General features: G+C 35.8%; 1 protein-coding gene across 3 annotated transcripts in view; it reads right to left on the bottom strand.

Moving 5' to 3' along the window:
• DSEL (dermatan sulfate epimerase like) overlaps positions 1 to 17563 on the bottom strand; it is a 137676-nt gene that overhangs the window by 13042 nt on the left and 107071 nt on the right. The window contains exons 4-6 of one of the 3 annotated variants that reach the window (XM_077784520.2): positions 14673 to 14747; positions 12322 to 12389; positions 7017 to 10092 (exon numbers count right to left, since the gene is read on the bottom strand). In XM_077784520.2, the coding sequence (XP_077640646.1) occupies positions 10089 to 10092; positions 12322 to 12389; positions 14673 to 14747 (147 nt within the window). In that variant the 3' untranslated portion in view covers positions 7017 to 10088. Of the gene's footprint in view, positions 1 to 7016; positions 10093 to 12321; positions 12390 to 14672; positions 14748 to 17563 lie in introns of those variants that run through there. The other 2 variants (XM_085571893.1, XR_014952851.1) reach the window with 2 other exon arrangements.

Here is a 17563-nt window from a genome sequence, read left to right as displayed (position 1 = left end):
AATTAAAGTAAGCTGAGGTCAGTTAGTCAGTACTGAAAACATTGTGTCATGGGCCTGTGAAGATTCAAGTGGAACATTTAAAAAGAGAAGAAGAGAGAGAATGTCTTTTTCTCCTCATTCATTTGTCATTTCAAAGAGACTCTGCTAACTCTCTGTTGTAGTGAAACTTAGAGAAGAAAAGTAGTATTAAAAGCTTGGATTGCAATCATCTGAGTTTTGAGCTTGTTTATTGCATATGGATGTGGGGTTTTTTGTTATTCATGTGTCTTGATAATTACATATTCCTTCCTGCTCTAAAGTCAGAAAGGCCCACCAGAATTAATGATTATACTCTCTCAATTCTCAAAAAAAAAAAAATAAAACAGTTACATATTTTTATTTTAAAACAGAAAAAGAGCAAGACCTTGCTATTTTGTATTACAGAGCAAAATAAAAAATATAAAGCAGCCTCTTTCATAGTCATTTAACTATTCATTCCTAAAGTCTTAATTCACTTAAGTCCCAGAGTAGCTTGAATGGACATTGTCACAACAGGTATAATTTTGCCTTCTACAAATTACAGTTCTATATTTAGTACTCCGCTGTTTAGCAAATTAGTAAAGTGTTCACTGCCCTTATTTTTTTTCCTTTTTCTTTTTGGCATGCTAATTTATTAGCATTTTATTTTCTTTTTATTGACACAGACAAGCTAATTTTCAGCCTCCTTTTCACAAACAAAAATAAAGCTTCAGTGATGTATTTTTTTATTATTATTTGAATGCCTCAGTAATCATTTGACAAGTTGTAAAGTGGGAGTTGAGAAATGCTGAGGCTGACAAATTCTGCTATAAAATTAAATGTGTAAGAAATTTCAGTGTTTGGTTTGTAAAGAGAGAAGGATGCAGTCTTGAAATAGACTAGGTGAAGCTACACCCACTCAAGCGCACTAATATGGTGCAGCACCCTGAGGAGGTACTCATTTGTCTGTGCTGAAATAAGACAAAACCTAATTTAAGGACAAGGACTAGAAGAACTAAAGCCTACATTAAAGGTTTCAGTAACCTGAACATAAGACACATTAGAGCTTGAATTTCAATGTTTTGACCTAAGGAAATTGTAGATAAGTTCAAAATTTTATGCAACATGCAGCTTATCACAACCTGAATTTCTGCAGCTGCTGCAGAACCAGCAGTTTTCTTTTTGATTTTAGAGCTGGGTCAATGTGCAACATATTCTGTTGTATTGCACAGACATGTTCTACCTTCACTTTCTGAGATCTCCTGGAAAATCTAAAGCTAAAAGAAAAACAAACTTTCAAAGACAAAACTAGTGCATTAATTAAAAAAATAATAATAATTGTAGATTCAATTTACCCATCCTTTCCACAGGTAGTATTAATATTTTTGTTTTCTCAAACATCTAGACAAAATGTTTCAAGCTCAAATTTTCTAGCATTACACATGCAAATAAGAATTACTGACATTAGCAGTTTTAATAAAAATTAATTTCAGTCATGCTAGAAGGTGGACTAATAAACTTCTAGGGTTCTTTCCAACAGTGCACTTCTGTGATTATATGAATTCGAAAAAGCCTGAAAAATTCAGAAGCCTTTGGTCTTTAAAAAATCAAGATAAAAATTATATATGCAATGCTTTCAGATCTGAATAGATAAGATATCTGATTTGGAAAACAAAAAGCAATTATTATCTATTCTTTATAGTAAGAAAACAATTTTTTGTGTCTATGTAGCAATCTCAACAAAATCTCTGAACTAATGCATATCACACAGAGTTTTCCTTTTAACAAGAAAGACATCTGGTTCTGTTAATTTCATCTTGAAATATTTCACAGTAGTCTTTGTTATGACAACCAAAGGAAATCCAAGGTCAAAAGTCACTGAGCTACTTCTTGTGGGGTTGAAATTTTATCTACAAAGACCCATACAAACTATTTTGTTTTAATTATTCCAATTTACTTCCAGCACATTGGAAATCTACCAAGGCCTTTTAAACTCGATAAATTTTAACTTTAAGCAGTTATTTACCAGATGGAGTTGTACAAGAAATTGACTTTAGCTTGAAAAATGAAATGTTTTATTAAGAGATAAAGTTACTATAAATAAAGGCTAAGATTGAGATGGGGCTACTCACTTTAAAACTTGGGAAACCAATTTGACTATATTATCACAAGACCAGAGGAAAAATTATTTTCCTCTGCCTTTCTAAATCAATAAAATTAGGCATAAGAGAAGAAGAAAACAAAACCTCAGAATCACGAGGCTTTCTATTGTAAAGTCTTTTAATGTCTAGTTTTTCTAATGCTCTCTCTAAAAGTAGCAAACTTCATCTGTCTGATGGCTGGCCCATTTGTGGTTATCATTACGTAGAATCAAGTACATGCTCTTCTCTTCTGCCCTTGACATTTTACTCTGGTTAGCTTCTTTACTTGCCTCTGAGGCATTCATATTTTTTAAGTTCTGGCAAAAACCTGTGGAGTATATTCTATTGCCCTTTTGTCAAGCAGTACCTGGTATTTTGGCCTTTTAGGGGCAGTTTTCTGATGGAAATAAAAGTAGTGACATGAAGATCTATTTAGTTTGTTTATTATAGAGTCTATGTCCTTGAATTGCTTCACAAAAAGTCAATAACACTCCTTCTTTCAGGAGTCTTAACTCAAACATCAAAACTGAGCTCTGAAAATTATCTCTAATTGAAACTTCATGGAAAAGAGCAACTTCTTCCTCCTTTTGCAAAAATGCACACTAGGAATCTGTGTCAAGGAAATGATAAATAAATGGCATTTAAGCTGATGTACAGAGCTTACATAAATTTTAAAAAAACATAAATTCATGTGCAAGATTTCCACCTGACTAGTCTCACATGAAAATTATTTCTCACTGTGCAGCCTTACTTTATATGCCAAGAGATCTCAACCAAATAACCTTCCTAGAAATATCAGAATGAGAACTCTGGAGGAAAGAGCCATGACCAGAATTGAATTGCTCAGTCACACCACTTATGTGGAAAGAGATATTCAGAGGCTTGACTGCATGAAAAACTTAAACCTTGTTTCACTAAAAGTACAAAAGGATTTTTTCTGATTGCCTACAGATACCCTTAGTCTTCTAGCAATATGTTCTTCTAAGGATGTGATTACAGTCAAGTAATGGTCACTTAGACACCTTTCAGCCTTTCATGTAAGACTGGATTTACTCTGGAATAATATATATATTATATTCCATTTTCACATAGCAACATACAAAAAGTATTTTCCTTCTCCTGATTCTTGGTTTCCTTTGTCTCCTAATATTTCACCAGCTAAACACTTTTGTCAATGTGTCAATCTACATCCATAACAGAAACACTTAGTCAAACTACTTTTTCACCTTATTTTAAACTCTGAATCTCATATGCCCTCTTTTCTCACTCTTTTTCCAGTACTATATGGAGAAGTTAACACAACACCAGACAAGCTCAAATCTGAAGGAGCTCCACAGGTGGAGATGTTTATCAAGTTGCCTGCCACCCATGAAGTTTAACTAACCCACATTCACCTTGCCATTTCCATGCTTGACTGCAGTGATTTAATGACAAGAAGAAAGATAAGGAAGCAAAGAGTTCTTTTTATCTCTACTTCTCCATCACATATATAATCTACTTTCTGCCACCTTTAATACAGATCTAATTTAATTCATGGGAAGGAAAAAACAACAATAAACCTATCTTCTCTTTTTCTCTTAGATGAAAATATGATCTAAATGGCCTAGAAACTTTAGATATCTGAAGAACTGCTCTTTAATCTGTCTCCTCCTAAAAGATAGCCCTCCTCTTGAGCTCACTGGAGTCAGTAGAAAGATTTAGATTGAATCCAATAGGATTGGGATGAATTTTTCTGAGAGCACGCAATGCATCTCAGTACTCTTGATAGCTCTCTAGTATGATACAGGATTACTGAAAATTCTCACCTACAAATAAAGATCAAGTCTACACAGAAAACCAATCAATTTAAAAATTGCTTAGGGATTTTTAAATTCAGTGTTGCATATGTGGTTGTTTATACTGGAACTTATTTTCTTTCACATAATCACTGAACAAGCAAAATTGCTAAACTCAAATTCAGTTTCTGTGAGCATTACCACACGTTAGAAAATGCTAAATGAAGATACTGGGCCATGTGCATGAAAGCTCTTTGTGGAGGTAGTTGACTTTGCCATACAATGCATTTTAAAGTGATAGTTCAACAGCTTAAAGTGATTTGATAACACTTTTTCTTTAAGTCAAACCTTTAAAACATTTTTTTTTTATTTCCAGCTAAAATTACCTCTTTTCACTTATTTTTGAGGCTATTTAATGGCATAATAGAACGACAGCCATTATCTGCTTGCTATTTCCATGCAGTGGTAATAGGCTACTTCTCTCTCCTCAAAGTGAAATGCCCAAGATGCACTTCACCAGCTCTCTATTTGTCATTCCTCATTGCCATCCTGACCAGCACCTGAGAATATATGGGTTGTTTGTTCACAGAGCACTCGTGGAGCAGGTCTATACCACTCCAGAGACACTGAGAACCATGCCTGAATCTCACTGCCCAGCTTGGTTCCATTCAGAAATCCCACTCCAGAACCTGCAGGGCCTCCCATACCCTAAACTGATGTCTGCATTCCACTTCTTTGAATTAGATGTTGTCTAGTCCAAGATGTTGATTTCCAAGGAGGAGGGGATGACCAGGTAGGAAGCAACAATTAAGATGCTTCAGGAGGTGCCATAAAAAGCACAGAAGCTAAGAAAATTGCACTTACCAGAAGCAGCAAGAAGCAGCAAGCTTCAGTCTAAGGGTGTTGTTTACAGAGATAAAGGGAACATAGAAAATGAAATTGAATAGGAATCTAGATCCTCAGTCATTACCTCAAATCTGTAAACTGTATGTTAAACAGTTAGATATAAGCCTGGAACTCATATGAGAATATTACACCATAGAATTCCTGAAGTACTGTGTCATGGTGTGGTTTGATGCAGTCAGTTGGTTTTATTAAAGTTCGTTACCCTTTATGCTCCCCCATTTTTGCCCTCACAGTTGATTTGATCCAAGCTGTTTACCCCAAAAGTTCCTGCCACTTGGCTTCCCAGTTATCTGTCAATCTTTTCACCTCTCCCTGTTTTCTCCTTATTTGGTTCCCTCAACCTGAATTTGTTGATACCCTTTTGGCTGTCAATCCTGTAACTACCCCCAGTTTCTTCGAGAAAGTTCTGTGTCAATCACCCCAGTTTAGCTTTTCTATTTGTCCCCTGACCTTGTACCCACCCCTGTTATGTTATCATAGGTTGTTATAATTTGTGTCATCTCTCTCTGGTTTATCCCCACTGGGTGAGACAGGTTTGCACCCCTGTCCGCCTACCCCCTATTTAAGTTGCCATCATCTTTGATTTCTTTGGCATTTGTTCCTGCACCCACTCAGAGAGCACCTTTGTTCTTGCCGCAGCTGGGGAAATAAAGACTCTTTGGGCTCACAGACAAGTGTCCTTCTCTCATCCCTTCACCTCCTCTCAGCGTGCAGAGCTACCAAAGCTGCACACCCATGCCGCAGCACCCAGCACCACCAGGGTGGCCGACACGGTTCCCCTGGAGTGTCCCCTCTCGTGGTGGCCACCCGGCCTCACACGGGCAGTGCCGGCTCATCCCACCTGCCCGGGGCCGTGGCAGGGAGCTGCTGCAGCACTGTGCTCAAATATAGAGATTGATCCTATTTCTTAATGGTGAATGTTAGCAGAAAATTATATTATAAAAGATCAATTTTGATGTTGTTTGCATGCAGGACTTTGCAAATGAACATAGAACAACTGTCCTGCATTTATTTTCAGGTTTACTTGGGATCCACTAAGATTGCAGAGTCACATCTTCTATTGAGTTAAACAATCACTAAACTAAGAAGTTCATAAAACATGTTTCTAGCTGGAATTTAATCTAGTTTCCAGGCTGAGTTCACAAAACCAGTTTTACACATCTCTTTTCAAACTTTGTATTGTTGAAACATCCCTGACTGTTTTACCTTTGCATTTAATCTCTCCATTATCCTAGTGCTTTTGTTTATTTTTTTTGCAAGAGATAGCTGTTGATTAAAATTTTATTAATTTTAATAATAAAAATTGAAGCTGTTTATTAAAATGTACTCTGAAGATTCTAAACTTATACTTCAAGACTAAATTTTGTAGGCCATTTTTTCTAAGCCTAGCTTTGGAAAAAGAAAATTTTTCTCCCATAACATTATGTATAGCTTAATAAATAACAATAGTAGGAAAAAAAACCCTGATTTCTCCTAGCTGATCTCTATTTGTCCATATTATAAAACATGCAGTTCAATTAACTGGGTGATACTGTCTGAACCAGCTCATGTTAGGTTTTCAAAAGAAATAAAAATAAAACTGCTTAAAAGCTATAACAGGGAGTCTGACAGAATTTTCTTAAAATTATGTAACATTTCATAAATCATGTATGTAGATACACTAAAAGGCAAAACCTACCCCATACAGAGGAAAAAAACAATTTTATCTCTCTCCTTTGGAGGTCTGAATTATGTATACCCTAAAAAATATACATATTTAGTTCCAGTATAAGGCATTCTCTTTTACCTCATTGCAGAATACCAAGCATTTGATTGCCATCTATACCAGAAGCATAGTGGTATTCTGTGAAAAAAATGTGCTCTTTGTAAATTTAGAATATCTTAAAAATTCCTCTTACAGAAACATCAGTGATTTTTGACGTAGATGTGGAGGAAGAAATTTCCCACATAAAATGGTTTGCCAAAATAACATCTTGATCTCTTCCTCTCATATTTGAACCACAGAAAAAGGTTAAGATTTGCATTAAGACACAGTAACTTTTAAGCAAATTGGAAAAGAAGTTTTCCTGCTTTCAAGAATAAATTGAAAGAAAAGGCATAAAAATCTCAATCCAGTCCAGATTTCACGATTTAAGAAAACACAGAAAGGAGCAAGGTGTTGAGGCAGGACAGGAATGAAGAGACTGACTCAGAGGACTGTGAGAGTAACTCCAGTTTATTCAAATGCACTGCTCTTTTATACAGAGCTTCGTGAGGACCAATTCCATTGGTCCTGAAGTGAAAACAACCCACCCATTGGTGCAGAGTTCTTGATGCACAGTGATAGAACTTAACTATAAACAATGTGAACAAATAAGAGATAAACCTCATATTTACATTCTTCTCCAACAGATTCCCAGGCTCCTGCCTGGTTAGAAACTTTCTGTTTCTCTCTTTGACTGAATCTGAGACCAACAACAAGGTACTCAAAAGGATTTTCAGTACAATTGCAAGGCATGCCTTTGGAATCACACTAAACCAATATGCACTATTTAATTTCCTTTACCTAATAAGTAGACTAATATGAAAATAAAATGTAGTCTTCATCTCCATTTGATACAATAGTGTCCTTTCCTACTACTTGTATACCTGACATCAATTTGATCACTGGTAGAACATCAAGCCTTTCCATTTGTTCATACCTTGTTAACATCACCAATCTTACTGCAATCTTACTGCAATCTACCTCTCTCTGTCCCAGAACATCTATACTGAGAATGCAGTGGACCTCAGTTGCATCTTCATTCACAACACTAAGTGAAAAACATCTAAAAAAGTCTTTAACTCATATACTCCTCGAGTAAAAAGGAGAGTCTATAATGTGCTCCTTTCTTACTCAGATCATCTTAACATTTCTACCTTACACTTCAGAAAACCACCATTTTCTCAGAAGTCATTGCTGCCGGCAACTGGGTGTAGGACCACGATATTTACCCATGTCTAAAGGATATTGCTTTTATTTACTCAGTCATTAAAATCAAAATTCTAAACTCTTGAAATAGCTATCAAACCTTTCAACAAAACTATTAGTATTTAAAAATATTATATACTCTAAATGCTATCAACAAGAATTTTGTTCATAATGTCCGAGGCAGTTTCCAAAATGTCTTTTTGTCCTTTATGTTATGTACTGACATAACATCTCTAATGGTTAAATCAAGGAGCTTTTGATTCTACTTAAGACATCTACTAATACAAAAGTTATTTGTCTCTTGACACCCTCTTACAAATGGGTCACCTATTCTCACAGAAAGACTCAGACATGGTTAATTCTTTAGTATTCATTGTTTTTCCCCATTTCCTTCCTCCCTACTTTGTTTCAGTGAGAAACAAGTTTTCAGTATTTCCTATCTTCCTCAGCCAGAGCAAAAAAAGCACATCTCTGATTTCCATTGGTTTTCCCTACCAATCTTTTCTCTTAGAGTCCCTGCTGGGTTTCTATGGATGGCTAATTTCTCAGAGAATTTACTATCCATACAGTAAAAAAAAAAAAAATTATATTACTTTTTTTTAATTTCTAAAAGCCTAGGGAAACATTAATTAACTAAATATTTCACATATTTTATAGGTTAAAAAAAGTTGCATATACCTCAGGTCTTTCTAGTCAACATACATCTACAAATATAAAGTCTTTTATTTAAGGAAATGCCTCTTAACACCTCTCTTGTCTAAATACTTCCTTGAAGGAACTCATAACAAAATGGTGGTTATGTATCAATTCTTTAAGTTTAACTGGCTAATTTTTTATTTTAAAATTACAGTCTAAGTTGAAATTGTGATCTGAAAAGAACAGAAAGAGCATTTAAAAAAAGAAGTAAAGTTATCAATTTCTAGCCAGCTGTATTTTAAAGATTTAATTTTCAAACATGAACCATTCACAAATGAAGATCTAAGACCTTTTTCAGAATATACCAGAACAGTTCTGCATTGCCATGAGCTGTGTAGAAATGGAAAGAGATAAGCAAAAGACTCTGACAGACAGCTGTAACAGAAAGATTAAAAATGCTCAAATATAATGTTCAAGTGGAGTGCAGATTTTGCTACAATAAATCTGCATTTGTAGACCTTTGCATTTTGCTTATATCTAGAGTTAGAGAGTCTTACTGTTTACTTCCTTGGAATGCTTCTCATTTTATTGAGAAAGTTTTTCAGAGTCTGAGATGCTTTATAATTAATTTGAGGGGTAACTAATTGTCAATTTTTTATTGATGGAAGTTCTAATTATTTGTTTCCTACCTATTTTAAAAGTTACTTCTCACTTGGTGTATTTTATGGTAAATAAAGATGAATTCTGACTGTTCAAAAGACTTCTCTCCTGTTGCTATGAGGGAAGAGAGAAGAAAACTTTTTGTTCATTATAAAAAAAAGTTTTATTCCAAACTACATATATGTCACAGAAGCTCCTCAGGACCACTCCAGGTATAAAAGTTGGAAGGAGTTTGAAATGTACTGGCTTTATATGCTGAGTCTTTCTTGAGCATGGTATGGCTCTATTTAAATCCAGAAATACTACATTTTTAGGAGAAATTATATAATAGGCAAATGGAATGTATATATTTTACAATATTTTTATGCAAAATATTTGGTGTGAGTTCCGAAGAGTCTTCCCAGACATCTTACAGTACACATCTGTACTGAGTGTGAGAGCCTACAGCTTTCAGAATTTCTCTGCTTTTCAGAAATTCAGAAGCTCAAGACATTGTGCAGTGGCATTTGGATGGAGTGCTTCAAATTATTAAAACAAAGACCATGACAGGAAGCAATTGTTTCTTCATTATTGTGGCAAAATAAGTCACACAATCAGAAGTGATCACATTTTGGGTGTTTTAGATGCTGCGAATTTTGTATTTCTCTACATATAATGCATTGTATATATACACAGAGGTTTATGCAGGTTTATATCTCCTGTGAACTACATCATATGCCTTTATGATACTTTATGATACTTTAACTATGTATACATACTGATATATAATTTTAATAAAACTAGCATTTTTTTTCCTTTCACTTAGGCTACATACTGTCCTTTTCTAAAGACAGAATACTCTGTTCTCATTTTGTTCCTCTTTTTCTCTGACTATTCCTGCCTTCACTTTGAATTCTAGGTGGTACCCGCTGTAGCCTCTTCATGCTCTGAGTACTTTTCATCTTTTCATTTACCATCTGCAGTCTTCTGTCATCTGGGGCAACTCCTCAGTTTTACCAAGTCCCTGAAAGCCATGTGGAATCATCACCTAGGATGAGATCCAGGAACAGATTGACACCTACATTCAGATGAATATGCAAGACATATCTATCTTGGTATTCTAATCCATTAAAATAGTCAACACTGAATATGGAGTCTGAAAAGTTACCCTGTTAATTGACCACTAGTTTAGGGTAATCTGAATAACTGCCTAGGCTCAGCTGAATGTATTCCTCATGACCTTTTGCTGGTTGCCTTACTGGTAATCTTTGAATCTATCCTGATTGAATCTATCCTGATTCACGAAGGGGTCTTGCAGGTTTTATGTCCTCTCTTCCAGCTCTGTGTATTTATCCAAGGTAATGACAAGTTGCCTCAAATGGTACCAGATGGCTCTGTTTGGACAACTGAACCAAGATAGATCTTAGGGATGTGAAAGGGAGTTTACAAATATGTTAAATTTGAAGACATGAAAAGTAAACAATAGATGTTTTAATCCACAGCTGTCTTGTTCTTTCATCCATAATATCTCCTATTTCCTAGGGTGTCCAAATTATTCTTCCACTTTCATATTTCACTAACAAATGCCTTGGTTCCTAATTTGTTAGAAATATTCCTCGGAAAAGAAAACAGTAAAGGTAGGAAAAGAGGAGGATTAGACACTTCTTGGGATAAGAGAGAGGAAAACAGATAAAACTTTGTGAGGGTTCATGTTGCATTTTTAGATAAAGCACATCTTAAACTGAACATGGAGAAAAGTCTGCTGCAGGCAAGCCCAGATGAAAAAGATATTTGGGAAGATTGTTTATAAGGAAAGGAATAAATTGAGAAGTAGTTAAGATTAAAAAACCAAAAATGGAATGTATTTCTGAAAACTATTGATTAATTATAAAGAGATGTTTTTGTTCTGAATTTGCTTTCAATTATTTATTGCTATCATATTTGAAAATATACTGACATAATTTTGAAATAAGGTCAAGATAGTTTTAAATAGATACATTACATTTAAAAAAATATTTGAAGCAATTAAAAAAGCAGTTATAAGTTGCAATATCATATATGTTATCATAGAAAGCCCTTTTTGTGAACACTTGCCCTACAAAAATGTCGGATAGGTTTCCACAAATATTCTTACAGCAAAGTTGACTTTATATTCCATACTTATGGAGAAAAAAGCTACATATGGATTTCCATTTCTTAAATATTTTCTCTAACTCTTCATTTTCTTCTTGTAACTTTTATCCATTTTATCTCTGGTCTACCAAGCAACTCCAAAAACAACCTAATTAATTTAAATTCTAGATCTCTTTACATATTAAGTTCATAATCTGAATCATTCTTGAAACAACCTAATGATGCCTGAATCTGTGTTAACTCATCACTGGGCTCAGTAATGAGGAACTTCATTTTTATTGTTACACAGATGAGGATAGCATGCTCTTTAGGGAAAGCAGCTCAGGGCTCCCAAACTGTTCTGCTGCAGGCCAGGTCACCACAAAAGCTGTTCCTTCCAAGAAAGCACAAGCCTTACAGTGTCTGTGTCAGTCCCAGGGTCTACCTTCTGCTTATTTTCTCTTCCAGTCAGAATAAACCCAAATTTTAAAGTTGTGGAAATTAAATTCCTTTCCTTTAGTAATACATGTTTAAAGTAATACATGGACCTTTATCTTTCTCTCTTGAAAACATTAAAAATTATTGCTAGGTAGGCCAGCTACAATTGCCAGATCTCCATTTTTCCTCTCTTCCAGTGTAATTTTGCTTTTTGAACTGTGTATACTTTTGGTCATGCTCACCCAATATTTTGACAACCTTTATGTTACTATATATCATAAAGACAGATAAACAAATACTATTGAATATCTTCCTACTGTTCTGCCTTGAGGTTCTTGCTTTCTTTCAGAGATTTCCTCTTACACAAAGAAAGCAAAAGGAATTGTTTTAATGCACAAGAAAAATATTCAAAAAGCACGTGCTAAGGGATTGATGAAATTATAGACACATTGGAGGTACAACTGACTATAAAAAAATCAGTCCCTTTCATTTACACTACAGATATGCTAACAAGTATAAATTAAATGTCTTGTAGTCTTGCTGTCAAATTACATAGAAATGTTTGCCGTATGCACTGCAATTTCAAATATTTCAAACATAATAACAGCCAAATGGGATTAAAAAGGAGCAGCTCAGCAGTCAGACAGCAACAACCACTAGCTTATACATACCAAAAACATCTATAAAAAAAGCAAGAAGAACAGTCTCATCACAGGCTCAAACTTACCAGATATTCTCCTTGGCCACCTCTTTGATCATTCTTCTCATGCCCTTCCTTTTATGTAATTTGGAGGGCTAGGGGAGGAAAAGAAGCTATAAAAATAATTTCCAACTAAACTAAAGTACAATTTAAGAAAGTTGAGGACATTCCAATGTTAAATGCAAAATGCTGAAACCAAAATCTGATTCCATTTCTGGCTCTAGATCTGACTTAGTGTGTAATCATGAATAAATATGTTGCTCCTCCTTTAACTGATTACAACATTTTTTTAAAAGAAAATGCTACTTTACTTTTACAACACTGAGATCTTAGGACAGTGTTGTAAAAAAATCACAATAAGAGAAAATTGGACACAATATGTATTAATACATTAACATAATATAAATAGTAAGTGTATATATATATATTTACGTATATATGTATAATCTAACATGAAAATTATGAGCACAAATATTTAGCATTCAGCTCTAAAACTGGTAGAAATACCCCTATGGTGAATGATGCTAGAGTACTGCTCAGATTTGCTCATATGATTAAAGATGCTACCATCCCAGGTGGTGTACTACAAAGTTGATGAATCTTTCTCCAAATCCTCTTTCTTTTGTCCATTTTGTACCTGGACTAGAAGCTTATATTTTCTCTACTTGATTACATGGAAAACATTTTAAAAATATATATTTTTGTCCTTGGCATTTTAAAACCAAAAGAGCTAGCTGTACAGGCAAAACACAAGATTAGGGAGCTAATTATTACACGTATTCTTTCACAGCAATGCAGGTGTAGGTAGGGGATATTCAAGAACCTTCTGGACACAATCTTCTCCCATGTGCTCTAGGTTGAACCTGCTTGAGCAGGGAGGTTGCAGTGGATTACCCAGTGTGGTTCTTTCCAAACTGACCCATTCTGTGCTTTTGTGATATCAAATAGCTACATTTCACCAACCAGTTCTTTCACAAATCAGAGATGTAGTAAACACTCTAAGGAAAGTGGTCAAGTTTAGTGATTATCTAGACTCTGACAGTTGTAGGTGGGTGTCATGGTTTGACGCTGGCACAATGCCAGCCCCCCCATGAAAATGTAACCTATCAATTGAATGCTGTGAAAGGCAATCAAAAACAGAGCAAAGCAGGCCAAACTTAATAACAAGGGGAAAACTTTATTACACCACCACCACTACTACTACTACTACTATAAAAGGGAAAAAAAAAAAACAACCAAAATTCAAAATGAAAACCTTTCAAAACATTCCTCCTCCCACCACCCAACTCCAATACATCACAGCAAGACACATTTGGAGCCTTAATCAAGTCTTTACCCTTCCACATAATCAATACTGAGTCCATCATGGGAGGGAGGAGTCTCCCTTGCACCACAGACCCCCAGGAAGCACAGCTGCCACCTCCTGTGTTTCCATGTCACACATGGCAATGCCCAGACACACCGGCCAGTGTAACACTCTTCTCTCCATGTCACAGTGCTCTCACCACTGTGCATGGACAGAGACTGCTTATAGGGCTCCTTTAAGGATGCTTTGCCAAGGACCAACAGGAACAACAGTCCAGTGTCTCAGTTTGGGACTACAGTCCCCCCCCCCCCATTTTCCCATGGAGCCAGAGGTCCAAGATCTCCTTCTCTTCTTTGAAGATGGAGGGCATCCTCACACCCTCAACTTTCCTCTGTTCATTCCTGAACTGGTAGTTGCTGGAGGAATTTCTTGGCTCACCATTGCATCTCCCTAAAATGCAGTCTTTCTTGGAGGAGAAATTGGTTCACTCCATGGCTGACAAGAAGAGTCCAGCCAACAGCCACTCCATCATCTCCCCCCAACCTTCTTTCCCTAACAACTGAGGTCCCCGGATGTCTCTCTTTCCTTCAAATTGAGGAGGAGCAATATTTCACAAAGCCTTCATTTAGGGAAAGGGTTAAAATTCCCGAACTCCCCGGACAGCTGAAATCTCTCAGCCCAGGGTGCTGTGCTGTCTCCCACACTGGGCATCTGCTGCCCCCTCCTGCTGGCAAACTCTGCAGGCTCTCTATCTCTTTCCCTCTAGGTTGGGGGCAGGGGGGGAACAAAGACATCCCAGATGTTCTCCACCCTTCTGTCTGCAGGAACTGGCCCAGCTCGGCTCCCATTCCTTCACCCCCTGGCCTACCTTCCCAGGCCATATGTCTTTTCCCCTCCTCCACCCAGCTCATGGCTGGGCAGGGGAGGTTTCCACTCTCCACTGACCGGAACCAAAGAGAGCGAGTTCTTCTGGGAATTCTGCTTTAACCCCTCTGTGTTCTCAGAGGCATGTCCACCTTCAATTGGTCACCCCAAGTGTCAGTATACAAACCTGATGCCTGACTGGACTCACCTCTTCCTTCCAAGAAAATTCTTTTCCCGTGTCAAACCATGACAGTGGGTTCTTTTTGTCAAAGTTAGATAAAAGCTAGAAAAAGGGGATCATATAAAATAAAAAAAATTAGAGGAGAACCCAACATGGCTGATACATCTGGAACACAACCTAACCTAAATAACCTAAATTACTCCAGAAGCCTTTGAAAATATTAAGTATGGCATTTCTGTGTGTACAAGTCTGTTGAGTACTCACCTACACTTTCATTCACTGTAGTACATTGGCAATTTAGAGTCATAAATTTTCAGAAGAAAAAGTACATAGGGAAAGGGGATGCATATCTAATAAATGCTATTCAAGATTTATGAGAACATGAAAGCAAGATTTGGAAGTACAAGAACAAACGATTCCACCAAGTACGAAGTGCAATACAGAAAACAGCCAATTCTGAACTGAAGTATTTCTGTCAACAGCTGTGCTAAAGAACAAAGAATAGTAGAAGTGACTGCATACCAGGGTCACAATAACAGAATTACATTAGTTCAGAAATATGATGATGACTTAGCTTTGGATTTTTTCCTCTGATATTTTCTTTCCTATCAGTATGTGTCTGTGGCACTTCTTTATGTTTGTACAATTATAGAAAACGCTGAGTTAGAAGGCACCAGGATCATTAAGTTCAACTCCTGACCCTGCACAGAACACCTCAAGAGTCACACCATATGCCCGAGAGATTACTAGGTCATACTTCCACCCTCAACCAAAAAAAAAAAAAAAAAAAAAAGAATATTAAAAGTTTAGGTAGAATTAAATGTTCTCTTGGCACATAGTTTTCATGCTGTTCTTGTATGTTTGACAGAAGCATACATTGAGTTTCAAAGACAAGAAGAACAAAGAAAAGATTACTGTGGCCCAAATTCACTAAGGACTTACAAAAAATTCATATGCCTATATTGGAAAATGTAATCTTCAAAATCCTTTCCTAACTTCCCAGTTACTAAAGGATAAAGGGCTTCTTTTAAATACCAAAGTCCCAAATATTTAGAGGGAGTTCAAATGCTTTGAACAGTCCCACACTGCCAGTGCTGCTACCATTACCTGCTGCTCTGGAGCATTGTCTGAGCCCTCAGGGAAGCCACAATCCATATTGCAGGCTGGAAAATGTGCTGAACACATCCATACACCAGCAAACATAGAACAGTTACTGGTGGGAGAATATTTTCCACAAAAGTATCCCTCCCTGTTTTACTGTCAATCCCGGTGCTCAGAAATCTCCACAAGATGTCTTTATTACTTTAAGATTTTTTCTCTCTTCTGACCCTTCCTTCCTCCGTCCTTAGTTAATCTCACTGTGTTTCACAGGCTATAAATAAAACTTTAGTGTTCCTTTAGAAGGAATACACAATATCAGCTATTTTCCCTTTCATAATACTTCTACTAGACCCCAGGTGTCCAAAGACTCCTTTTTCTCTTTGAATGATCTTACTGACATATTTCTAGTTAAACAAAGATCAATTGTTCTCATCTTAGACTAAACTCCTGTTGTTTCCATTTGAGATCTTAATCTCTACTGAGGGCTTTTATGCCTGAAATCTCACTTAGTATTTGTTATTTATCATGTGTCAGCTATATCAGCTCATTTAACTTTCTCCCTACATATATAACTGCTTTTTTTTTTTTTTCCAAGCCTGCGACTGCACTCATTCAAAGACACAGTTGTGCTTATGCAGGATACCATCATTCCATATGGAGCTACAGTTGGTGGACTGAGTTTTTACGGAAGCTGTGCAGAACTACAATAATAATAAATACATGGAAGTTTAAACAAAAAGGAAAATTGACTGACTTTATTCAACCAAGTTAAAGAGAAGAAAGGAAGAGAGAAAAGAGAGAGAAAGAAAGAAAGAAAGAAAGAAAGAAAGAAAGAAAGAAAGAAAGAAAGAAAGAAAGAAAGAAAGAAAGAAAGAAAGAAAGAAAGAAAAGAAAGAAAAGAAAGAAAAGAAAGAAAGGAAAGAAAGGAAGGAAAGAAAGAAATGGCAAACTTCAAATCAATATGTGACTCTGGTTATGGGATAAGGTTGCTTAAACACATATTTGCACTTAACCAACTAAAGACATGCATTAAAAGACATTTAATTACCTTGATTCTGTTTAAGACATAAGCTGGAATTGTATTTTCCCTTGCATACCTTCAATAAGGCAAAGAATTATTTCTGTATTTCAAATAGTCTTGCTACAGTTATTGTTTTCAAACTAGCAAATTTTAGTGGTTTGGAATAGAAATTCTGTTCTAAATTACAAAAGTTCCTGACAGCTATTAAATTGTTATTATTTTCAAATGAAATATGAAACCACATCTGCAATAGACAATTCTTCAGACATCTTGTTATTTGCTCAGTAGTTTAATAACCTATTAGTAGTTCAAAAATTTTAAATATGTGAAAGTGATTCTGTATCAATCAAAACAGAAAAACTACTTTCAGGATTTGACAATTTCACTCTCTGCAAAGAAAAGTGCTATCAAAGATAGTCTGAATAGAAACCTGCTGGGTTTTTTGTGTTATATTTGTTTGTCCTGTTGTTTCTTCCAGCTGTGTACTTGGGAAGTTAATTTCAGAGTATTGGAAAGAGATCTTGTGACAGAAAAAGAAACAAAACTCAAGAAGATTTGGGAAAATAAACCTGGAAATGTTGCAAAAGTAGCCTTACCATTACACAGTCATGATACATCTGTAGCAAAAGCTCTATCCCAACATTTTACTTTATTTTACTTCACATAAAAGGACATAGGATGACAGGAGAATATCTAGTACTTTCTAAATGGAATACAAGGGCTCAGTAATAAAAGGAATTTTAATCAATCCCAGGTCTATTTCATGCTTTAATCCCACAATCCATTTTAGTTAATT

This window comes from Lonchura striata, chromosome 2, assembly GCF_050655825.1.
Source record: "Lonchura striata isolate lonStrDom1 chromosome 2, ASM5065582v1, whole genome shotgun sequence".
Taxonomy (NCBI): Eukaryota; Metazoa; Chordata; class Aves; order Passeriformes; family Estrildidae; genus Lonchura; species Lonchura striata.
The sequence above is the reverse complement of the archived record's forward strand: the minus strand, read 5'-3'. Positions and strand labels throughout refer to the sequence as shown.